Source organism: Phyllobates terribilis, unplaced genomic scaffold (assembly GCF_046119375.1).
Source record: "Phyllobates terribilis strain yellow unplaced genomic scaffold, ASM4611937v1 Scaffold_140__1_contigs__length_4765195, whole genome shotgun sequence".
Classification (NCBI taxonomy): Eukaryota; Metazoa; Chordata; class Amphibia; order Anura; family Dendrobatidae; genus Phyllobates; species Phyllobates terribilis.
In genome coordinates, this window is record NW_027362900.1 from 2,785,195 (window position 1) to 2,810,871 (window position 25,677).

General features: G+C 46.2%; 1 protein-coding gene across 2 annotated transcripts in view; it reads left to right on the forward strand.

Annotated features, from left to right (window-relative positions):
- LOC141205556 (uncharacterized) overlaps window positions 1-25,677 on the forward strand; it is a 116,458-nt gene that overhangs the window by 36,701 nt on the left and 54,080 nt on the right. The window contains exons 1-7 of one of the 2 annotated variants that reach the window (XM_073664125.1): window positions 1,878-2,161; window positions 9,155-9,457; window positions 22,471-22,629; window positions 22,759-22,935; window positions 23,019-23,142; window positions 23,226-23,323; window positions 23,523-23,613. The exons of the other annotated variant lie outside the window; for it this stretch is intronic. Of the exons in view, the coding sequence (XP_073520226.1) occupies window positions 22,537-22,629; window positions 22,759-22,935; window positions 23,019-23,142; window positions 23,226-23,323; window positions 23,523-23,613 (583 nt within the window). The 5' untranslated portion in view covers window positions 1,878-2,161; window positions 9,155-9,457; window positions 22,471-22,536. Of the gene's footprint in view, window positions 1-1,877; window positions 2,162-9,154; window positions 9,458-22,470; window positions 22,630-22,758; window positions 22,936-23,018; window positions 23,143-23,225; window positions 23,324-23,522; window positions 23,614-25,677 lie in introns of those variants that run through there. 2 annotated transcript variants of the gene reach the window in all.

Below are 25,677 nucleotides of genomic sequence, written 5' to 3' on the forward strand. Positions count from 1 at the left end.
ACACAGTGTAATGTCCCCATTATGCCCCTTATGCAGAATGTATGATGCCCCCCCACAGTGTAATGCCCCCATTATGCCCCTTATGCAGGATGTATGATGCCCCCCACAGTGTAATGCCCCCATTATGCCCCTTATACAGTATGTATGATGCCCCACACAGTGTAATGCCCCCATTATGCCCCTTATGCAGGATGTATGATGCCCCCCACAGTGTAATGCCCCCATTATGCCCCTTATACAGTATGTATGATGCCCCCACACAGTGTAATGCCCCCATTATGCCACTATGCAGGATGTATGATGCCCCCACACAGTGTAATGCCCCCATTATGCCCCTATGCTGGATGTATGATGCCCCCCACAGTATAATGCCCCCATTATGCCCCTTATGCAGGATGTATGATGCCCCCCACAGTGTAATGCCCCCATTATGCCCCTTATGCAGGATGTATGATGCCCCCACACAGTGTAATGCCCCCCATTATGCCCCTTATGCAGTATGTATGATGCTCCACACACAGTGTAATGCCCCCATTATGCCCCTTATATAGGATGTATGATGCCCCCATTATGCCCCTTATGCAGGATGTATGATGCCCCCACACAGTGTAATGCCCCCATTATGCCCCTTATGCAGTATGTATGATGCCCCCACACAGTGTAATGCCCCCATTATACCCCTTATGCAGTATGTATGATGCCCCACAGTGTAATGCCCCTTATGCAGTATGTATGATGCCCCCACACAGTGTAATGCCCCCATTATGCCCCTTATGCAGTATGTACAGTGGTGGCCAAAAGTATTGGCACCCCTGCAATTCTGTCAGATAATACTCAATTTCTTCCTGAAAATGATTGCAATCACAAATTCTTTGGTATTATTATCTTCATTTAATTTGTCTTCAATGAAAAAACACAAAAGAGAATGAAGCAAAAATCAAATCATTGATCATTTCACACAAAACTCCAAAATTGGGCCAGACAAAAGTATTGGCACCCTCAGCCTAATACTTGGTTGCACAACCTTTAGCCAAAATAACTGCGAACAACCGCTTCCGGTAACCATCAATGAGTTTCTTACAATGCTCTGCTGGAATTGTAGACAATTCTTCTTTGGCAAACTGCTCCAGGTCCCTGAAATTTTGAAGGGTGCCTTCTCCAAACTGCCATTTTGAGATCTCTCCACAGGTGTTCTATGGGATTCAGGTCTGGACTCATTGCTGGCCACCTTAGAAGTCTCCAGTGCTTTCTCTCAAACCATTTTATAGTGCTTTTGGAAGTGTGTTTTGGGTCATTGTCCTGCTGGAAGACCCATGACCTCTGAGAGAGACCCATCACCTCTGAGGGAGACCCAGCTTTCTCACACTGGGCCCTACATTATGCTGCAAAATTTGTTGGTAGTCTTCAGACTTTATAATGCCATGCACACGGTCAAGCAGTCCAGTGCCAGAGGCAGCAAAGCAACCCCAAAACATCAGGGAACCTCCGCCATGTTTGACTGTAGGGACCGTGTTCTTTTCTTTGAATGCCTCTTTTTTTTCCCTGTACACTCTATGTTGATGCTTTTTCCCAAAAAGCTCTACTTTTGTCTCATCTGACCAGAGAACATTCTTCCAAAACGTTTTAGGCTTTCTCAGGTAAGTTTTGGCAAACTCCAGCCTGGCTTTTTTATGTCTCGGGGTAAGAAGTGGGGTCTTCCTGGGTATCCTACCATACAGTCCCTTTTCATTCAGACGCCGACGGATAGTACGGGTTGATACTGTTGTACCCTCGAACTGCAGGGCAACTTGAACTTGTTTGGATGTTAGTCGAGGTTCTTTATCCACCATCCGCACAATCTTGCGTTGAAATCTCTCATCAATTTTTCTTTTCTGTCCACATCTAGGGAGGTTAGCTACAGTACCATGGGCTTTAAACTTCTTGAAGACACTGCACGGAAGACACAGGAACATTCAGGTCTTTGGAGATGGACTTGTAGCCTTGAGATTGCTCATGCTTCCTCACAATTTGGTTTCTCAAGTCCTCAGACAGTTCTTTGGTCTTCTTTCTTTTCTCCATGCTCAATGTGGTACACACAAGGACACAGGACAGAGGTTGAGTCAACTTTAATCCATGTTAACTGGCTGATTTAGTTATTGCCAACACCTGTTAGGTGCCACAGGTAAGTTACAGGTGCTGTTAATTACTCGAATTAGAGAAGCATCACATGATTTTTCAAACAGTGCCAATACTTTTGTCCACCCCCTTTTTTAGGTTTGGTGTGGAATTATATCCAATTTGGCTTTAAGACAATTCTTTTTAGTATTTTTTCATTGAAGACAAAATAAATGAAGATAATAATACCAAAGAATTTGTGATTGCAACCTTTATCAGAAAGAAACTGAGTATTATCTGACAGAATTGCAGGGGTGCCAATACTTTTGACCACCACTGTATGATGCCCCACACATTGTAATACCTCCATTATGCCCCTTATGCAGTATTTTTGATGCTCCACACAGTATAATGCCCCCATTATGCCCCTTATGCAGTATGTATGATGCCCCCACACAGTGTAATGCCCCCATTATGCCCCTTATGCAGTATGTATGATGCCCCCACACAGTGTAATGCGCCCATTATGCCCCTTATGCAGTATGTATGATGCCCCCACACAGTGTAATGCCCCATTATGCCCCTTATGCAGTATGTATGATGCCCCCACACAGTGTAATGCCCCCATTATGCCCCTTATGCAGTATGTATGATGCCCCCACACAGTGTAATGCCCCCATTATGCCCCTTATGCAGTATGTATGATGCCCCCCACAGTGTAATGCCCCCATTATGCCCCTTATGCAGTATGGATGATGCCCCCACACAGTATAATGTTCCCACAGTACCGCCTGAGGTCCTGCAGTTGGAATAAGTCCTGAGGTTTTACAGTTGGAATAATCCCTCTGGAGTTGGTTTTCCCTCTGCCTGCTCCCCTACATATACCCTCGAGCATGTATACATGCATGTAGGGGAGCAGGCCTTACTAGATATCGAGGCTTTGTACAGTAATATATCGCATGAGGATGATATCAGTGGCGTAAGATGTTTATTGAAATCGATATCAATAGAGTGTAGTAGACATAATGACTTCATGGAGGATCTTCTAAAATTCATTCTTACTCATAACGTCTTACTTTTTGACAGGAAGTACTTAAACGAGCTCAGGGGTACTGCGATGGGGAGCCCCTGTACCCCCTCATCTGCTAATCTATTCCTGGGCTGGTGGGAGGAAACCAAAATACTCAGTGATGATTATAAGTAGTGGCAACCATATATTGGGGTATGATATAGATATATTGACAACATTTTTATCATCTGGTCAAGGACGAGTGAACAATTTCTTTAATTTGTCAGGGAGCTCAATATCCATAGAGTGGCCCTTAGATTTATATCAGAGTTTAATTATTACCAGTTGCCTTTCCTTGATGTACCAATCAAGAAAGTACGGGATGGGAGCCAGGGCTGTGGAGTCGGTAAGCCAAACCTTTGACTCCTACTCCTAAATTTCCATGACACCGTCTCCGACTTCATGACTCCGACTCCCTCATACATGGCTCATGTTTAAGTGATTTACAGTAGGACACATTTTATTCGTTCTCCCATGACAGCACCACGAGAGAGAGGATCTGCCCATCAAGAACAGGAAACCTACGGGTTAAAAAGGGCGGCACCTCTCTCTCGCCTCAGCTTAGGTTTCCTGTCCATGATGGGAGACCTCGCAGGCTTACCTGCAGAAGATGGTCTCTTGCCCCAGAGGGAGCCACAGGGCGTTGGATGGAGCTGTCTGTCCTGGGCCTCTGGAGACGCCACGGCAGGGCTCATTGGGGCACCTCCATGTGCGTTGCGGCAGGCAGTACGAGGCAGGAGATCCGGCCGCGCCGGCGGGGCACGTGACAGGCGCGGCCCTGTGACGTATTTCCGGTGCGTCGGGGACGTCACCGGAAGTGGGCGGAGCTCGCGCGCGCAACCAGGAAGTGCGCGCGAGCATGAGGACGCCGAAGCCACGAGGAGGACAACGTCAGCTGGGCAGGCGGCGGTGAGCCCACCTGGGGGGGGAACCACGTGGGAACAATTGACTCCCTCCTGGGTTCTAAAAAAGAAAAAAAAACACACATGGTACCTGGCATGGCCAGTATAAAAGAGTCCTGGCAACATACAAAGGTGCTTCCCAGCCCATTGTTACCTTGGTAGACATGGGAGATTCATAGGAGCAGCTTTCACCTCAGCAAGAGCAGCTGCTGCAGGAGCAGCCCTCTGGGGAGCCCTCACAACTGGTGGTGCAACGTTATTCCCGGTCTGGGTCTAGTCGTTCACCACTAAGAGCAGAAAAAATAGTCCGGTTCAGCGTGATTCCCCGCCTTTTATGATGGATTCTTCTGCTTCTACGGTACCAGATATTCTGTGGGGTAAGTGGAATCTTCGTGGAAGTTCTACTAATAGTTTCCTCCTCCTTTTTTCTTTCTATAAACTCCTCTTTCAGAGCAAGAAATGTTCAGCTAAAACGAAACATAAAGAATGTGCCTTATGCAGCAATCCGCTCCCAGATGCATATAATAAGAAATTGTGCCAGCTGTGTATTAACAAAGTAATGGCGGAGGAAACCTCTGGGTTGTCCCTGGACCTAAAGACTTTAATTAGAGAGGAAATAGGCAAGGCTTTGCAAGGCTCAGAATCTACTCATATTTCTCGGGAACCTGAGCCGGGTCCAGATATCTGACATTTCCTCCTCCGCTCTCTCTTCTTCTGATAGTGAATCGGATAGACAGTGTTTTCCTCTGCAGGAGGTTGATGCCTTGGTAAAAGCTGTCCGGTCTACCATGGGCATTGTAGACATGAGGGCAGAAAAGTCTGTGGAGGACTTAATGTTTGGTGGATTAGGTCAGAAAAAGAGAAAACGTTTTCCCGTGAATACAAGAGTAAAAGACCTCAATGATAGAGAGTGGAAAAAACCCGACAGGAAGGGCAGTGTTCCTCCATCTTTCAAGAGGAGGTACCCATTTGAGGATGCCATATGTTCCTCTTGGTCAAAAGCACCAAAGCTGGACGTTGCTGTCGCTAAAGCGGCAAAAAAGACTTCCCTCCCGTTTGATGACATGGGAGCATTAAAAGACCCCCTGGACAGACGAGCCGGTACCTTCTTAAAAGGTGCATGGGAGACAGCTGCAGGAGCACTGAGACCAGCAGTAGCAGCCACCTGCATATCTAGAGCCCTGATGGTTTGGCTGGAACAGTTAAACAGTCAGCTAAGGGATGGTGTCTCTAGGAAGGAGATTATTTCTTCCCTTCCACTGATTCAGGGTGCAGCGGCCTTTCTTGCTGATGCGTCTGCGGACTTAGTCAGATTCGCAGCAAAGTCATCAGCTCTGTCAAATGCGGCTCGACGAGCGCTATGGATTAAATGCTGGCTTGGGGATGTACAGACAAAGTCCAGGCTGTGTGCAATCCCTTGCGAAGGGGAATATCTCTTTGGCCAGACTATGGACGAATTATTGGAGAAGGCCGGAGATCCTAAGAAGTGTTTTCCATCAGTACCTCTACCCTCCTTTAAGAGATCGTTTCGGAAAAGAAAATTCATCCGAAGAAGATTCTTCAGGGAACCGGACAAGTCCGAAGAAAGAGGTCGAAAAGGTAGAGGCCTTCTCTTTGGTTCATCTCCAAAAAATCAGCAGAAGCCAGGGAATGCACAATCAGCCCAGGTGGGAGGGAGATTGTCATTATTTTCCCCAGCTTGGGAACAGATTTCTCATAGTAATTGGATTTTGAGCCTGATTAAATATGGTCTAAAATTTCAATTTCAAGCTTTTCCTCACAAGAGATTCATGATTGTTCCCTCTAGTTCCTCCCCAGAACGCCAGACTGCCCTCGTATCGGAAATTCAAGTCTTAATAAGGAAAAACGTCCTGATTGAGGTTCCGGATTCAGAAAAGGGTCTCGGATTCTACTCCCCGCTCTTCTTGGTCCCAAAACCGGATGGGAGTTTCAGGACAATTATAAATCTAAAATCCTTAAATAGCTTCCTTAAAGTAGACACTTTCAAAATGGAATCCTTGAAAACAGTAATAAAGTTGCTTTTTCCCCACTGTTATATTGTAGTTCTCGATCTCAAGGATGCGCATTACCATATTCCCATTCATAGTTACTATCAGAAATACCTGAGGCTGGCCATTGAAATTAAGGGGGTGGTTAAACACTTTCAGTACACTGCACTTCCCTTTGGGTTAGCAATAGCCCCGCGAATTTTCACCAAATTAATGGCAGAGGTTATGGCCCATATAAGAGAAAGAGACATTCTAATAATCCCTTACCTAGATGATCTCCTGATAGTGGGAAACTCTGTTGTTCAATGCGAGGCCCACCTTCGGGTGACCATGTCTGTCTTGGAGGGCTTGGGGTGGTTTCTAAATTTGGAAAAATCTAGATTAACTCCACTCAAAGCTCAGCAGTATCTGGGGGTCATGTTAGATTCTAAAAAACGGTTATGTTATTTATCTGAAGAAAAAATCACAAGAATCCAGGGTTTGGTAAGACAGTGTATGGATAAACCCTCTATGTCACTCCGTAAAGCCATGTCGTTATTAGAGACCTTAACCTCGAGTTTTTCCGCAGTTCGTTGGTCACAATTTCATTCAAGGGCTCTTCAGTGGGATGTATTGTATAACAACTCAGTCCTAGAAGGACATTTAGACCGTGAGTTTACCCTGTGTCCTCGGGCCATACATTCCCTTCATTGGTGGTTATGACACGATAATCTTTCTAGGGGGGTCCCCTGGGAGTGTAAGCCGATGGCAGTCTTAACTACAGATGCGAGTGCTGCAGGTTGGGGAGCTCACTTCAATGGGAACTTAGTTCAGGGGACCTGGTCAAGGAGTGAGATACAGTTGTCATCAAATGTTAAGGAGCTTTTGGCGGTGGATTATGCGTTCAACAAGTTCCTTACAGGGCCAGCATGTCCGTATACTCTCGGACAATCAAGTCTCGGTAGCTTATATAAATCACCAAGGGGGAACCCGCTCAAGAGACTTAATGAGGGTAGCGGACAGACTTTTTCAGAAGGCTGAATATCATTGTCTCTCCCTTTCGGCTATTCATCTAAAAGGGAAAGAAAACGTCACAGCGGATTTCCTAAGCCATATTTCCATAAAAGAGGGAGAATGGTCCTTGAATCCTCAAATCTTCTCCAGAATTGTGGCAATGTGGGGTCTTCCGACAGTGGACTTATTTGCGACGAAATGCAACCGGAAGGTGACAACATTCTGTTCCCTAGACCCCAGAGAAGAACCCCTGACAGTGGACGCCTTTATGGTTCCCTGGAAATTCCCTCTGACATATGCATTTCCTCCCATGATCCTGCTTCCAGCAGTTATAAGGAAGATCAGGGCAGACAGGGCCAGAGTAATACTCATATGCCCCTTTTGGCCCAAAAGACCGTGGTTCCCTTGTCTCCGAAAAATATCCATATCAGATCCCTGGATCCTTCCGGAGATTCCAGACCTTCTCACACAGGGTCCGGTTTCCCTTACTCCAGCCTCGAGTCTCCATTTGACGGCGTGGAATTTGAGAGGGTGCTGTTAACCAACAAGGGATTCCCCGCAAATGTAGTAAATACTCTCTTGTCTAGCAGAAAACCCGTTACCACCCGCATTTATGCGAGGACCTGGAGGAAGTTTTTATCATTTACTGAATTTAAATCAGAGGAGGGGCCCCCTATTGGGAAAATACTAGAGTTTCTGCAGCGGGGCTTAGAATTGGGGCTTACCACTAGTACCTTAAAAGTACAGGTGTCGGCTTTGGGAGCTTTGTTTTCTTCCGATATTGCAGCTAATTATTGGATAGCACGATTTATAAAAGCTTCCTTTAGGTGTAGACCCATTATCAAAGCAAAATCCTCTCCCTGGGATTTGAATTTGGTCCTAGAGGCCTTAACTAATCCTCCCTTCGAGCCCCTAGATTTAGCCTCCCCAAAAATTATTCTCCTAAAAACAGCCCTGTTAGTGGCCCTGACTTCAGCCAGAAGAGTGAGTGACATACAGGCTCTTTCCATATGTCCGCCATTTACTCAGATTCTGGATGATAGGATTGTATTAAAACCTGACCCAGCCTTTCTTCCAAAAGTAGTCACTCGGTTCCATAGAACTCAGGAGGTAGTTCTCCCAACCTTTTGCTTTCCCCCCAAAAATCAAAAGGAGGAGAGGCTACACACTTTAGACGTGAGGAGGTGCGTACTCAAATACCTACAGATTTCACGCAGTTTTAGGAAGGATAATTCCCTATTTATATGCCATCAGGGGGCTAGAAAGGGTTGTAAGGCCTCAAAGTCTACGATTGCAAGATGGATTAGAGAGGCCATATCCCTCGCCTACTCCTCAGGGAATAAGGAGGTTCCGGAGGGGTTGAGAGCTCATTCCACCAGAGCGATAGCAACCTCCTGGGCGGAGAAAACGGGGCTTTCCATCGAAGAGATATGTAAGGCTGCCACTTGGTCTTCTCCTTCTACCTTTTATAGGCATTATAGATTGGACCTGGGTGTCTCTGCTGATCTCACCTTTGGGAGAAGGGTGCTTCAAGCGGTGATCCCTCCCTAATTTCCTTTCGTCTCTGTAATTCTCTCGTGGTGCTGTCATGGGAGAACGAATAAAGCCTTAGTTACTTACCGGTAACGGGATTTTTCGGAGCCCATGACAGCACCCGTATATTCCCTCCTTTCACTGGTGTTTTGCACTCCCGTAGAGTTGGCTTTCCTTTGTTTTGTGCACCTTTGGGAGAAGTTGGTGAAAGTAATGTACTTAATGTAATGATGTGTTTATTGTAACTAACCTTGGCGGTCCTCTCATGCTCTGTTAACTAAACTGAGGCGAGAGAGAGGTGCCGCCCTTTTTAACCTGTAGGTTTCCTGTCCTTGATGGGCGGATCCTCTCTCTCGTGGTGCTGTCATGGGCTCCGAAAAATCCCGTTACCGGTAAGTAACTAAGGCTTTTCTCAGCTAAAAGTCTAGACTCTTAGATCAGGAATAGGCAAGACATTTATAGGATTTTTACAGGATGAAAATGGAGAAATGGTAAGAGAGGATGTTGAGAAGGCCGAACTTTTTAATTCCTATTTTGCATCTGTTTTCTCTCAGAAAGAAAATGTAACATCAACTGATCTTCACTGTCCTTTTAAAGGAATAGAAGAATCCAAGTTATCTGTAAACAGAGAGATTGTGAGGGAATATTTAGCTAACATAAATGAGTTCAAGTCTCCAGGTCCAGATGAATTACACCCCAGAGTACTGAAGGAGATCGTAGAAGAAATTTTAGAACCACTCTCCATAATCTTTGAAAATTCTTGGAGAACAGGAGAAGTCCCAGAAGACTGGAGAAGAGCAAATGTTGTTCCTATCTTCAAAAAGGGGAAGAAGGTGGACCCAGGGAACTATAGGCCGGTGAGTCTGACTTCTATACCAGGAAAGATCTTTGAACAAATTATTAAACAACATGTATGTAAGTACATGGATAAGAATGAAGTGATTAACCAGAGTCAGCATGGGTTTGTAACTAACAAGTCATGTCAGACTAACTTAATTTCCTTCTATGACAGAATCACTGACTGGGTGGATCAGGGAAATGCTGTAGATATAGTATATCTTGACTTCAGCAAAGCATTTGACAAAGTATCTCACACCATCCTTATTGAAAAAATGACCAAGTATGCAATGGACCAGGCAACTGTTAGGTGGATTCATAACTGGCTTAGTGATCGGACTCAAAGGGTGGTTGTAAATGGCTTCACATCCAGCTGGATGAATGTCTCAAGTGGGGTACCACAGGGCTCTGTCCTGGGACCTGTATTGTTCAACATCTTTATCAATGATTTAGATCAAGGAATTGAGGGTAAACTGATTAAATTTGCTGATGACACAAAGCTAGGAGGGATAGCTAATACTAGAGAAGAGAGAGAGAGGATTCAAAAAGACCTAAATAAACTGGAGCAGTGGGCAGCAACCAGAATGTTTTTTAACAGGGAAAAATGCAAAGTACTACATCTGGGCAATAAAAATGAAAAAAGCATATACAGAATGGGAGGAATAGAGCTAAGCAACAGTACATGTGAAAAAGACTTAGGTATACTAATAGATCATAGACTGAACATGAGTCAACAGTGTGATGCAGCAGCAAAAAAGGCAAATACAATTCTGGGATGTATTAACAGAAGCATACAGTCTAGATCACGTGAAGTCATTATCGGTCTTTACTCCTCTTTGGTCAGACCTCATCTGGAATACTGTGTACAGTTTTGGGCACCACATTTTAAAAAAGACATAGACAAACTGGAGCAAGTTCAGAGAAGAGCGACCAGAATGGTGACTGGTCTGCAAACCATGTCCTATGAGGAAAGGTTGCAGGATTTGGGAATGTTTAGCTTGCAAAAAAGAAGACTGAGAGAAGACTGAATAGCTGTCTACAAATATGTCAAGGGCTGTCACATTTTAGAAGGATCATCTTTATTCTCATTTGCACAAGGAAAGACTAGAAGCAATGGGATGAAACTAAATGGGAGGAGACACAGATTAGATATTAGAAAAAACTTTTTGTCAGTTAGGGTGATTAATGAGTGGAACAGGCTGCCACGAGAGGTGGTGAGTTCCCCTTCAATGGACGTCTTCAAACAGAGGCTGGACAGACATCTGTCTGAGATGATTTAGTGAATCCTGCTTTGAGCAGGGGGTTGGACCAGATGACCCAGGAGGTCCCTTCCAACTCTACCATTCTATGATTCTAGGACATTTCATAACTTTCCCAAATTCTTATGAAAAAATATTCCTCACAAACTGCATTGAACTACTGTACCCAATTTATTATATATTTTAGGCGTCTGAGTGGGTCCATTTTATACCGAATCCACCAAAATGGGCACCGACTCCGACTCCACAGCCCTGGTTTGGACCCTAGGGACACTCATCTACCATAAACTATTAAAGTGGGATAGCCACCACTGCATCCTACTAAAAAAAAAAAAATATCCAAGGGCCAATGTTTTACAGTTGAGAAGAAACTGCTCTAATGTCACAGATATTAATATACAGGCAATAGACATGAACACCAGATTCAGGGAAAAAGGTATCCAAAGTACATTTTGGATTCCGCACGATTGTTTGCTGAAAAACAGGAGAGAGAGACACTTCTACATACCTAACCAAGACGCCAAGAAAAATATGGGATAACACAAGTAATAGGAACTTGTGACCATATCTTTAATATCCTCAGAAAACACTAGGATGTACTTGTGGCTGACCTGGACCTGAGGGTGCTTTGTGATCTGCTCCCACAATAACTTTCAGAAAGGGTTAGTCAATTAGGGACCGTTTAGTGCATAGTTTCTAAAAAAAACTGCACCCAAGGGGACATGGCTGGATAGAAGAATCTGGTTTCTTTAGATGTGTAGAAAGTTGTACATGTAATTGGATGAGACCATGTAAATCTTTCTCGAGTTCCTCTACAGGTGAAACCTCTTTCCAGAGGGATTATTCCAACTGTAAAACCTTGTATACTTGTATATGTGGCCACATGCACCTACCTCCTAGGTTATGTAAGCACGACCAAGAGGCAGTCTAAGAGGAGTGTCGGGGGGGGGGGGGGGCATTTGGGCGAAATACGCCATGGTTGGGTGTCACGGGTGTGTCAGAGGTGACAGACAGTCGCCCTGCAGGGGTTTGCAGGAGATCTCCACGTTTGGCAATGCAGACAGCTGCCTAGATGAGAGGCTGTGTTTAGGACCCAGATTCTACCTCCATTTAGTCTGGGTGTATATATACCTGGTGTGTCTATGTTGGCGTCGCCGGGTATACTCATTTCTACTTGGAACTTGGCTGAAGCAGTATCACGTCCTCTTTGGAGTCTTGAGGCCGTGTGCCCTGTTGGAGTTTCTTCTAAAGCAAAGTTTTAATTCCCCTGTGTTGTCTTTCCCTTTTGTCTTTAGAGTGCTAGCGGAGGTTGACTAGTGCTCATCTCCTTCCACCCCCAGCTATAGCCTTACGACAGGGATAGTTGGGCGAGGCATGTGATGGGCGACAGCTGCGGAGGCTGTATAGAGACGTTAGGGGGAGACAGGGTGATGCTAGTCCAGATTAGGAGGTCACCTCTTCCCCCTTTTCCATAGTGTCTGGGCTCCCTTTCCCTTTCTCCTCTGTGTTGCACTCACACCTGGCGTGACATTGGGACACCCCATTAGTGAGACACATGAACAGTGCACATTGAGGTGAAACAAGAGACATCTCCTTTTGCATCATTGAGGTGGTTAAACCCAATGTGAGAGGTGGTGATCTTAATAGATGTATCCTCAAAAAAGAAAGTGAATGTATTTCCAGACTGGATTCACTAGGCCCTAAGGGACTGAATGAGCAAATTTCCTATGCCTGTTTTGTATGAATACAGCCCCATTCTGGATTACATTTTAGGATTTTATACTCTACCTATTGCTACTCAGTTCCCTGTGAACGAGGTTCACATATTGTTTTACTTCATCAAGAGATCTGAGCTTCTATATCAGAATTATTTCTTATCAGTTATATCCCAATTATACTATTTAGTAACTAACAAGTGTGGTGTTCCTTGTGTATCTCTAATTATGCAATAGGGGTCAAATATGACCATTTAGGAGTATACTGTGGGCCACCATCCCATATATTTTGTAGTGATAAAGTAGATCCACATGCCGATTGCATGATGGAAGGATGTGCAATACTTGTTTTTAGTCTCCCATGATACTGATCTCAGAGGATTTTTCTGTTGGTGGAATGCAATCCAATACCATATGCACTCCGGTGTGGAACGCAGACATATGGGCATGCACATTTGTGGACAATGATCCTAGATGGAATGATGACTACGGGCATGCGCAGTCACAGGTACGAGTTTCACGGCGGCAATCAATTTATCTGGTGTTTCAGCATAAAGCACGTCACTTCCGGACATGCACACTAGGTGATGGACATTATCGAACCTCTAGCTCATGAGAAGTAGCGTAGGTGCAGTATATTATTGTAGACAGACTCTATTCTGTATATCCTGTGACAATTCACCTCTAGGAATGGGAATGAGCCTCATAGTCTGGGAGGGGTTTTGGATGAAGTGGGATATTTAAACATGGACACCTGGCTATTAGGCACGCTATGTTGAACATCATGAATTATCATCCCTGTATCAAGCCTCCTAATGAACCTGTTGGGAAAATGCATTGAGGCGAATTATTGAAACATTCTCTGAGTACCATACCCTTTCCTTTATACATATTGTAGGGGATTTACTCACTGGGGTACAATAGGAGGAAAACAGGAGGCATGTTCTTAAATTTCATATGGGTTTATTACTTCATAAACCCAGAAGCCAAACAGAAAAGCAAATAGCCTTTAGATCAGGCAAACAAAGTAAATGTCCTTAGCAGGTCTCTACTCAGCCAGGCTTGTGTGGCACACAAGCTGCGGTAGCGTCCAGTGTCTTGGCTTGGTCTGAAGACAAACATACACTGTAGGCCTTCTACCTCCAAACACACAGACTATGTGCCAAACAACAGACTTCATTTTATAGGCTGTTAACCACACCCAGAGATGAGGTATGTGGGTAGCTGGACCCGCCCATTCTCTCCTAGCTACCCGTAACCCGGCTCCCAGGTGCACCAAACGATCTTCTTAGTGCTTATGTGCTCTAGAGAAACACTCCGGGTTACATCACACAGACCAGCCATCTCTGTGACACATACCTCCCATGGACTACGCGACCATTAGCCACCTTACATACCCCCCCGCCTAAACCTGTGGGGTTGACACCGTTTACTACCAGACAGGGGATTCTCGAGAGAGCATCGGCATTACCGTGTAGCTTCCCTGCTCTATGTTCTACAGGGAAGTAGGAGTCCTGTAGGGCTAAAAACCCGAGGGTGACTCTGGCATTTTTTCACTTTTTTCCCTCATCCATCTGAGTGGAGCATAGTCGGATAATAATCTAAATTTTCGAAATAACAGTACGGTAAGGTGTCCACCGCACACTTTATAGCCGAGCGTTCCTTCTCTATGACCGAATAATTTTTCTCGCAGGAGAACAGCTTTCTACTCAGGTAGAGGACAGGGTGCTCCTCCCCGTGTATCTCCTGGGAAAGGACTGCTGCTAACACGACATCTGAGGCATCTGTCTGGAGTATAAACTCTTTCTTGAAGTCCGGGGCAACCAGGACCGGTTGCCTACACAGAGCCAGTTTCATCTTTTGAAAGGACGTCTCCGCCTCTGCTGTCCACTTGGCCTTGGCTGATTTTGTCCCTTTAAGGAGGTCAGTCAGGGGTGCGGCCATCATGGCGAAGTTTGGGATGAATTTTCCTGTAGTATCCCACGATTCCCAGGAAGGCTCTGACTTGCTTTTTCGACACCGGTCTCAGCCAATTTTGGATTGCTTCTACTTTAATATTTTGGGGTTTTATCTTGACTCTACCCATTACATATCCGAAGTACTTGGCTTCTTATTTCCCCATGCCACATTTCTTTGAGTTTATTGAAAACCCCACCTTCCTCAGAGCATCAAACACAGCCTGAATCTTTTCCAGATGACTCTCCCAGTCTGGACTGAAGATAATAATATTGTTCAGGTATGTTGCAGCATATTGCTTATGGGATGCAAGGATGCAATCCATAGCTCTCTGGAATTTTGCAGGGGCCCCCTGCAGTCCAAACGGCATACGGGCATACTGGAAGCATTCGTCCAGCGTAGAAAACGCAGTCTTCTCTTTGGCTACCTGTGCCATGGGGGTCTGCCAATATCCCTCCGTCAGATCCAAGGTGGTTATGTGCCTTGCTGGCCCAAGCCTCTTGATCAGCTCGACGACGCGTGGCATGTGATATGCATCAAATTTGGAAACCTCATTCAACTTCCGATAGTCGTTGCAAAATCTCCACTCACCATTGGGATTTGGGACCAAGACAATCAGGCTCGACCAACTGCTCTTGGATTCTTCAATGACACTGAGCTTCAGCATACAAGCTACCTCTTTGGATATCAACTCTTGTCGGGCCTCAGGTATCTGATAGGGCTTCAAGTTCACCCGCACATGTGGCTTCGTCAGAACCTTGTGTTCTATGACCCTTGTGCAGCCCGACAATTCCGAGAACAGATCCCTATTCTTCTGCATCAACTCCCAACACTGCTGTTTCTTGGCCTTCGTTAGCATTTCCGCTATTGCGACTCCTCCAACGTCACCTTCTAGCTTGCCCAGCAAGCATGGAGCTTCCACAGCCTCTCTGTCTTGCCACGGCTTGATGAGGTTGATGTGGTATATCTGGTAGAGCTTACGTCGTCCCGGTTGATGAACCTTGTAGTTCGCTTCACCCACTTTTTCCACCCTTGCCACATGGCCAAGAACTTACTTTCCACCGTAGTAATTAGCATGAGGACTCCGGTCTCCCGGATTGAAGTGCCTCACTCTGGCTGACTGGTTGTAGACTCTGGCATGAGCTTCTTGTGCCTGGAGGAGATGTTCTTTTACAATGGGCATCACCTTCACAATCCTCTCCTGCATCAGAGCAACCATGCTCGATGACGCTCCTATGGGGCGTGAATTCGGCTTCCCAGATTTCCTTTGTGACATCCAGAAGACCCTGCGAATGTCGGCCATACAGAAGTTCGAATGGCGAGAACCCTCTAGAGGCCTGTGAAACCTTTCGGTTGGAGAACAACAGATATGGTAGGAGACAGTCCCAGTCTCTACTGTCCCTTTCTATGTCCTTCCTCAGTATACTCTTCAGAGTCTTGTTAAACCTTTCGACTAGGCTATCCGTCTGAGGATGGTATACTGAAGTCCTCAGTTGGGAGATTTGGAGGGCTTTGCATAACTCCCTCATCACCTTACTCATAGAGGGAATTCCCTGGTCAGTGAGTATCTCCCTTTGGTAAGCCTGTTGGGGGGGAAAAAACGTGGACCAACTCACGGGATTTATTCTTTGCGGAGGAGTTTCTCAGTGGAATCACTTCAGGATAGCGTGTGGCATAGTCCAGGATAACCAATATAAATTGATGCCCACAAGCAGATTCAACCAGGGGACTGACCAAGTCCATAGCAATTCTCTCGAACGGCACTTCAATAATGGGCAATGGCACGAGGGGACTTCAAAAGTGAGAGGTGGGGTCGGTTAACTGGCACGTAGTGCAAGACCTGCAATACTTAAATATTTCCCGGTGACATCTGGGCCAATAGAACCTTTGTAAAAGATAATGCCTTACCAACACCAGATGCAGCAAGCCTCCATGATAAAGGCGGGGCCAGCACATGTGCAAAATACTGATGCAGACAGCCACTCACTAACCTACCAATTCATGGAGGGGGGTGGCTGTCTAGTATTATACATGCACACCGATGGAGTCTGCATAGGGCGCCAGTCACACAGATAAGTGTGGTGCACAGTTTCTGGCTTGCAGCTTGTTGATGACACCCATACTATTAGATCAGGCGGGCTGCCCAGCACTATATACGTGCACCCCCACAAGACAGACGCCCCAATTCCCCCAGCCAACACTAAAGAGGCCTGGCCTCATCCTGCAAAAAAATGTGCAAAAAAGATGAAAAATAGTGTAGAAGATAAATACACCACATGAGGTGTTGGTCGATATTTTGGCCAAAATACAGAAGCTCGCAACCCAAACGTCAAGGGTCCTCATACTTGCGAGTCCTAACACTAAACATTAAAAATGGTGAACATTGGACATAATTTCAAAAAACATCACAGTAAGGCTGTATGCCCACTATGCGTTTTTTAAGCTTTTCCGCAGCGGCAATTCCGCTGCAGAAACGCTTAAACGCTTGGTAGAAGGTCTGTCATGTTCCCCAATGATAATCCCATGTGCTGTGCACATGCTGCGGAAATTTCCGCTGCGGATTATCATTGCGGAAAAATCCGCAGCACTACCAATTATTTTGCGGAAGCGCGGCATGTTCGCCGCCATTGACTTACATTGGAACGCATGGAATCCGCATCATTGCATCTGCAGATGCGGAATCCATGCGTTTCAATGTGCGGATGGTACCCGGGTTTGGAGAAGAGGAGACTCTCCTCCGGACCCGGGTACCATAGAACCTGTAAAAAAAAGAATAAAATAAAAAATATACATTATACTTACCTTCTGATGGCCCCCGGTGTCCTTAGCGATGCGTCTTGGCTTGCTGGCAGCTCACGATGGTCTGAAAAGGACCTGCCATGACGTCAATTAGTCATGTGAGGGGTCACGCGACCGCTGATGATGGCAGGTCCTTTAGTCTACCGCGAGCTGCCGGCAAGCCAGGACGCATCGGATAAAGACACCGGGGGCCATCAGAAGGTAAGTATATATTTATTTTTTACCATTCTTTCGGTCACACTATATAAATCCATGCCGGTTGCATGGATTTATATAGTGTGACCAAGTTGTCAAGCACTTTCCAAGTGATGTTAAAATCGCTTGGAAAGCGCTTGTCAACCCGCATGCGGAAATGCTTGTGAAGAACGCTTCACTTCCGTACAATCCGCATGCGTTTTTTCTGCCAAGGAGATGCAGAAACGCTCAGGAAAAAATCCAGAGCATTTCTGCATCGTGGGCACATAGCCTAAAAGATAATGCCTTACCAACACCAGGTCAGATTACCAATGCACTGCAGGATGCAGCAAGCCTCAATGATAAAGGCGGGGCCAGCACATGTGCCAAATACTGATGCAGACAGCCACTCACTAACCTACCATTTCATGGAGGGAGTGGCTGTGTAGTATTATACATGCACACCGATGGAGTCTGCATAGGGCGCCAGTCACACAGATATGTGTGATGCACATTGTCTGGCTTGCAGCCTATTGATGACGCCCATACTATTAGGCTGTGTGCCCACGATGCGTTTTTAATGCTTTTCCGCAGCGTTTTTGCATGTAGAAGGGCAGCAATGTTCCCCAGTGATAATCCGCAAATTTAATTTCCGGTGCGGATTATCATTGCGGAAAAAACGCAGCACTACCAATTATTTTGCGGAAGCGCTGCGTTTTCGCTGCAATTGACTTGCATTAGTACGCGCCAATTCCGAAAGACTGCATCTATACTTGCGTAATTGGCACGTTCTAATGTGCGGATGGTACCCAGTTGTGGAGGACAGGAGACTCTCCTCCACACCCAGGTACCATTAAAAAAGCTGTAAAAAAAGAAGAATAAAATAAAAAATAAATATATACTTACCTTCTGGCGGCCCGCAGTGCACTCCTCCTTGCTTCCCGGCACTTAGCGATGGAATGAAGGACCTGCTCTGATGTCAGAGTCATGTGACGGGTCACACGACGCTGACGTTGGCAGGTCCTTCAGTCTACCACTGCCGGCGGCCGGGACCGAGCGAAGCAAGACAGCGCAGGCCATCGGAGGGTAAGTATAGATTTATTTTTTTACATTCTCTCAGGTCACACTATATAAATCCATGCTGGTTGCATGGATTTATATAGTGTGACCAAGTTGACAAGCACTTTCCAAGTGATGCTAAAATTGCTTGGAAAGCGCTTGTCAACCCGCATGCGGAAACGCAAGTGAAGAACGCTTCACTTCCGCATGTCCCTGGCAGGAAAAAGACATGTACAATCCGCATGCATTTTTTTCTGCAAGGGAGATGCAGAAACGCTCAGGAAAAAATCCTGAGCATTTCTGCATCGTGGGCACATAGCCTTAGATCAGACGGGCTGCCAAGCACTATATACATGCAAGCACACAAGACATATGCCCCAATTCACCCAGCCAACACTAAAGAGGCCTGGTGGGGTATTTATCATGTGGTGTATTTATCTTATACACTATTTTTAATCTTTTTTGCACTGTGCACCCGCCCTATGCAGACTCCATCGGTGTGCATGTATAATACTACACAGTCACCCCCTCCATGAATTTGGTAGGTTAGTGAGTGGCTGTCTGCTTCAGTATTTTGCACATGTGCTGGCCCTGCCTTTATGATGCAGGCTTGCTGCATCCTGCAGTGCATTGGCAATCTGACCTGGTGTGGGTAAGGTATTATCTTTTACTGTGATGTTTTTTGAAATTATGTCCAGTGTTCACCAATAGAACCTTTGCACGATCCGTTCCTGCGTTTTAACCACTCCCAGATGTCCCCCCAAGACATGTGAACGGGCCATGTCCAACACCTTCCGTCTAAAGGGGCCCGGCACTATAAACTGCTCCACACTCTCCTCCCTCACTTTCTTGACCCGGTACAACAACTCCTTACTCATCATAAAATGGGGAAACCTTGTGTCAGTCCCTGACTCCTGTGCAACCCCATTTATAATAGTGACATTATTAAAGGCTTCCTTCAGAGTTAGGTCCCTATGTTGGGCTGACCCAAAATTCTCGCTGGTCACCCCTAACTCTGGAATTGCAGACTCAGGGGGCACTACCTCCTCATCCCCCACAAGGACACAAAAAGGAAACCTGTCTGACTCTGGGTGTGGTGATATCTCATTAGGGTTAATTTTTTTCTTATCTGAGCCAGCGAACTCAGAACCCTTCCTCCACAGATCCCAAAACAAGCAAAAGTCCCAGCCTATAATAATAGGGTGCAACAAGTCCTGAACGACGCCGACCTCGTGGGACTCTGTACCGTGGGCCATTTCAATGTCCACTCTGGCCCGTAGGGTAGTCTTTAGCATCACCATGAATGCGCTGAACGCCGACTTTTTTCCCCGGGATAATTTGGAGGGGGTCACCAGGCTCCCGGAGTCTAGCAGTGCCGTTACTTCCCATCTGTTCACCTTCATGTGACATGCTTGTGGCCCCTCGCTGGGTGGACAGTTCACCCTGCAGGCCGGATAAGCATAATATGAACAACGTTGTCCTATGCTGCAGTCCATCGGCTCAAGGGTCAGGGGATGACGGGCGGCTATATGGCCTGGGCCGTGGCACCGCCAGCAAACAACATCACCTGTATGGACCTTGGGCACCACCTCCCTCGTCCATTTGGACCTTGGAAGTCCCACCACCTTTTGGGCCTGCACCCCATGTTGGGAACTCCAGCATGTAGTGGGCTGCCTTCCCAAGGAACCTTCAACCCCCTGGTATCTCTCGATCAGTCCGACCAGTTAATCCGCATACCGGGGATCACCCTGGGCAACCCAAGGCTGTATGGGCCTCGGCAGGGAGTGCACAAACCGGTCCATCACCACCCACTCTACCATCTGCGCAGGCATTGAGGACTCTGGCTGCAGCCACTTGTGGACCAGGTGCAGCAGGTCAAACATTTGGGACAGAGGTGGTTTGTTCTGGTGATACGAACCCACTGTGCCCTGATAGTCATTGTCAACCCCAAGCGTGCGAGAATCTCACTTTTTTAGCTTGCCATACTCTTTGGCATCCTGCAAAGCTAAATCATAGTACGCCTACTAGGCGTACTTCTGGGGCTCTCCAAGTCAAGTATGGCGACAATACCTCTGCCCACTGCTCTTGTGGAAATTTCTCCCTCTCGGCCACCCTTTGAAACACCATCAGGAAGGTCTCAACGTCATCCCCCGGGGTCATTTTCTGCAAAGCCCATCATACCGCCTTCCGGACATGGGAGTCCTCAGTCGGACCTGGGGTTGGAGCGCTCATCCTGTCCTGGATGGCGGTTGCCAGAAGCTGCATCTGCTGACGTTGTTTCTGCTAGTGCTGCTGGATCTGCTGTAACTACAGCCTGTTGGTCTCCTGTTGATGCTGCTGCGACTGGACCAGGTGTTTCAGCAGGTCCTCCATTTCGTCTGGCGATGCTTGCTGGCTTGCGACAGACTTCACCCAGGGCATGCAGTCCATCCTGTAGCAGTCACACGTCTCTGCTGGTAATGCTACCCGCAAGTCTAACACTAATTGTGGAGGTTTTACTCACTTGGGTGTGACAGGAGGAAAACAGGAGGCATGTTCCTTTAAAAGTTCATGTGGGTTTATTGCTTCATAAACCCAGAAGCCAAACAGAAAAGAAAATAGCCTTTAGATCAGGCAAACAAAGTAAATGTCTTTAGCAGGTCTCTGCTCAGCCAGGCCTGTGTGGCACACAAGCTGGGGTAGCGTCCAGTGTCCTGGCTTGGTCTGAAGACAAACATACACAGGAGGCCTTCTCCCTCCAAACACACAGACCATGTGCCAAACAACAGCCTCCATTTTATAGGCTGTTAACCACACCCAGAGGTGTGGTATGTGGGGGGTAGCTGGACACGTCCATTCTCTCCTAGCTGCCCGTAACCCGGCTCCCAGATGCACCAAACGATCCTCTTAGTGCTTATCTGCCCTAGAGAAACACTCCGGGTTACATCACACAGACCAGCCATCTCTGTGACACATGCCTCCCATTGACTACACAACCATTAACCAACTTAGAATACTTTGATACATATCTGGTTTTATGATTACCCCACGGCTGATGAAAGGGAATCTGTCACCCCCTGGAACTTATCTGACCTCTAATATTGGCATACAGGTGATAGAAATGTGAATCTATACATACCTTTATGCCTCATATTAGAGGTCTGTTTGCTGAGAAATGGCTTTTTATTCAGTGAAGATTCTGATGCTTGCTGGCCTTGGGGAGTGGATTCCCTTTAATAAATACTCACTTAGCCCCATTCTTCGTGCAGATACTAATAAATACAGGACCTATGAGATTTTTACCATATGATAGTTGGATAGTTAGGGGTGTATCATCCATAGCAGCAGCCCACAGGGCCACTATGGTGCCCGTTAAAAAAACACAGAATTTGAGCTTGGTTTAAGTTGGTATCCATGCAGCACATAAATGCTTGTTTACTATGGCCATAAATGAGAAAAAAACTATAAGAAGAAAAATGATCATAAACCCTGCTGTAAATAAATAAAAACCAAACGTGCATTTAAATAAAATAGGGTTCCTAGTAACACTGTTTTTGATCAAAAATAGCATGAAAGCTATCCCACCATGGTAAAATGAACCCATTCTGGATAGTCCTACTCTGCTTAATATTAAAAAACTTACCATGTATCAAAGCCTCAAACTTCTGTGTGTGAATCAGACATGAGAACTAACGTGATAGAAGATTACAGTCCGGGGAAGATGGGAAACATTCATATAGACGACCGGTGGAGATGTAGTCAGTGAAGAACTCTGGCTAAATATGTTTGTAGAGCCGTAGTAGAAGATGAAGATGACGTCGTCCTCCTCATGAAGTAGTTATTTCTCATGTCACGTGTAATGAATATCTCCTGCAGTATTGCTAATGCCGATTGCAGTGTCGGTAAATGAGACGAGAATTAGCTTTATGGAAGATGAGTCTTTGAGAAACGTATTCAGCTACAGACTCCAAGGAAGAAACTGCTTGTTGTCTGTGGCCTAAAATATATAGGTTTTATTACTAGATGTAAAGCAGAAAACTAAATACTGTAAAATAATAAATCTCCTCAAATGTTTCCCCTTATTATCTCCAGTAATTGTATTATTACACAATATCAGATCCTCTCAGTGAAGATCTTCTATTTAAGAGAATTTTCCTTATGGACCCATCAAAGATGGATATGGATAGAGACAAGATGGCAGAGAGGATATTACACCTCACCCTAGAGATCCTCTTCCGTCTTACTGGAGAGGTGAGAGATTCTGATGACGCCACATTACATCAATTTTATCTATGGGAATAACAGATGGACAGAACTGGAGAGGTGAGGACTCTGGAAATGTCTGAAGTGAGATTTATTTATATGTCTTTCCATAACCAGGATTACATATTAGTGAAGACCTCTAGTGAGCGCTGTCAGGACCCTGTGTCTGAGGGATGGGAAAGACCCCTGAGCCCAATCACAGGGGCTCCACCTCACCCCCTGATACATGAGGATATCAATGACCAGAAGATCGTAGAACTCACCTACGAGATGATTGAGCTGCTGACTGGAGAGGTGACACTGCTTCGAATGCTGGGACTTTATACAGTAATGCTATGAAAGGATCGGGGGGATGACTGTATCATTGTATGTGTCAGGTTCCTATAAGATGTCAGGATGTCACTGTCTATTTCTCCATGGAGGAGTGGGAGTATTTAGAAGGACACAAAGATTTGTACAAAGACGTCATGATGGAGGTTCCTCAGCTCCTCACATCATCAGGTAATAGACAGGACTAAATACACACGGCCTATAATTATCTGTATGTAAAGAATAAATTCCGTCCTTGTATGTGTTTCTTCCAGAGCTATCCAGTAAGAGGACAACACCAGACAGATGTCCCCATTCTTTTCTTCCACAGGACTGTAAACAAGAAGATCCCAATGTTCCTCAGGATCATCAGGTAGATGGAGAGAAGGTGTCATGAGATCTCCCCTATGATGTGTAGACGGCTGTGAAGGTCTTGTGTTCAAGTCTTGTTTTATCCACCAGTATTATGTGTTTTCTATTTGTGTAATGAGAACGGTGGAGATGACAGAATTAGAGCTGATCATAGATGTGACTTCTCCATCTGTCTGTGACTTTTACAATATTTGTTTCAGGGTGAAGATCTCACCCATATTAATACTATAGAGGCATATGTGAGGGGTGATGAGTGGTGTAAAGAGGAGATTCCTACATGTGACTACCCAGGTGAGTAGTGACCACTAAATGCAGAGAAGTTACAGATTCTTCTCAGTCACCGGCTGTGGCTGCTTTATCGGTGGTGTAGTCCGGCCGTATCACAATCATATGATCACCATTTTGCCTCTAGACCACAACATTCTCTTCCACCCAAAACTGTTCAAATGATTTTGGGCATTGAAACCCTTTTCCATAGAACTTACAACCTGGAGGATCCACCTACTCACTGTGATTAGGAGACGTTACCTGCCCAGATCTGTAAACCACAAAGCCAGAAAATCACTTAAAAAATATTATGATGGGCCTGTAAGAGAAAGTGGAGGGTAATGATGCTGTTGGCTTCCTAGAACCCTGATATCTTATTGGATGAATCTACCTTTCTCCCTTCTGTTTTGCTGAATGTGCTCATATGGTCCCTACAAGACCAGGTCCAGTCTTTCTGGCCAAACTTCACTTTTATGATCGACAACATTAAATGTGCAGTGAGGCCAAGTGTGAATTTCTGTACAATAACAACAGAGTTTCCCTTTATCCTGACTTTTCAATTTCTTTTAAAACCGACTAATTTCAAACCAAATTGTGATAAACTACACAAAAAAAAACATTACACATGTGACCCGGTGTATCTTTAAGCTAAATTTAAGACTCCTCATCTCTTCACTATTATAAAAAGTTCTCTTTAAATGTCAATATTTCTTGAAACTCATCTGACAGAAAATATTGTCCCTTACGATAGTTTAGATTGCCAAGAGCCACCGAGCCCCATACTCTAATTACCCCAGAGAGGTTTCACCACTAGTTACTCACTACTTACTGATGGAGACTGTTGAGTTTGATCATTTCAGTAGATGTGTTATGGTCTATACTCACAGTTTTGACTATAGTAGTTAGTGCCCAAAATAGTCTGATTTCACCCCTTCCTGCAGCCAGTTTTGTGTTCCTATCTGGGCCCATTTTTCAAATCTGACGTGTGCCACTTTATATGGTGACTAGCTACTGAACTCGTTCTACGCCCGGGTGGTGAGCATTTTTATTGGTATATGGTCTCCCATGCTGGTATGTGTGGTATTTGCTGCCCCCCTCCTGGTATTTGTGCTGCCCCCACCATCTTATCCTGGTATGCATGGCACCCTCATCCCCAATCCAGGTATGCGTGGTACCCCATCCCTCATCCCCAATCGCGGTATGCGTGGCTCCCCATCCCCAATCGCGGTATGCTTGGCTCCCCTCATCCCCAATCGCGGTATGCTTGGCTCCCCTCATCCCCAATCGCGGTATGCGTGGCCCCCCTCATCCCCAATCGCGGTATGCGTGGCCCCCCTCACCCCCAATCGCGGTATGCGTGGCCCCCCTCACCCCCAATCGCGGTATGCGTGGCTCCCCTCATCCCCAATCGCGGTATGCGTGGCTCCCCTCATCCCCAATCGCGGTATGCATGGCTCCCCTCATCCCCAATCGCGGTATGCGTGGCTCCCCTCATCCCCAATCGCGGTATGCATGGCTCCCCTCATCCCCAATCGCGTTATGCGTGGCCCCCCTCATCCCCAATCGCGGTATGCATGGCTCCCCTCACCCCCAGTCCCGGTATGCGTGGCTCCCCTCACCCCCAGTCCCGGTATGTTTGGCTCCCCTCACCCCCATTCCCAGTATGCGTGGCTCCCCTCACCCCCAATCCCAGTATGCGTGGCTCCCCTCACCCCCAATCCTGGTATACGTGGTACCCCTCACTCCACAATCCTGGTATATGCATGGTCCCCTCACCCCACAATCCTGGTATATGCATGGTCCCCTCACCCCACAATCCTGGTATATGCATGGTCCCCTCACCCCACAATCCTGATATGTGTGGCCCCCTCATCCCTTCCACACTGTACACACAAACAAAAAAAATAAACAGTTATACTCACCTTTCTTCTCTGTACTCCAGCGCTGCAGCGTCCTGTTCTGCCGTAGGCCGGGGGAGGAGAGTGGCGTCCTTTTGCTGAAGACACACTGTAAATGTGTCTTCAGTAAAATGGCGAAGGATAGCGCTATGTGCACGCGCCGATCCGACGCCTCACTCCGCCCCCTGTC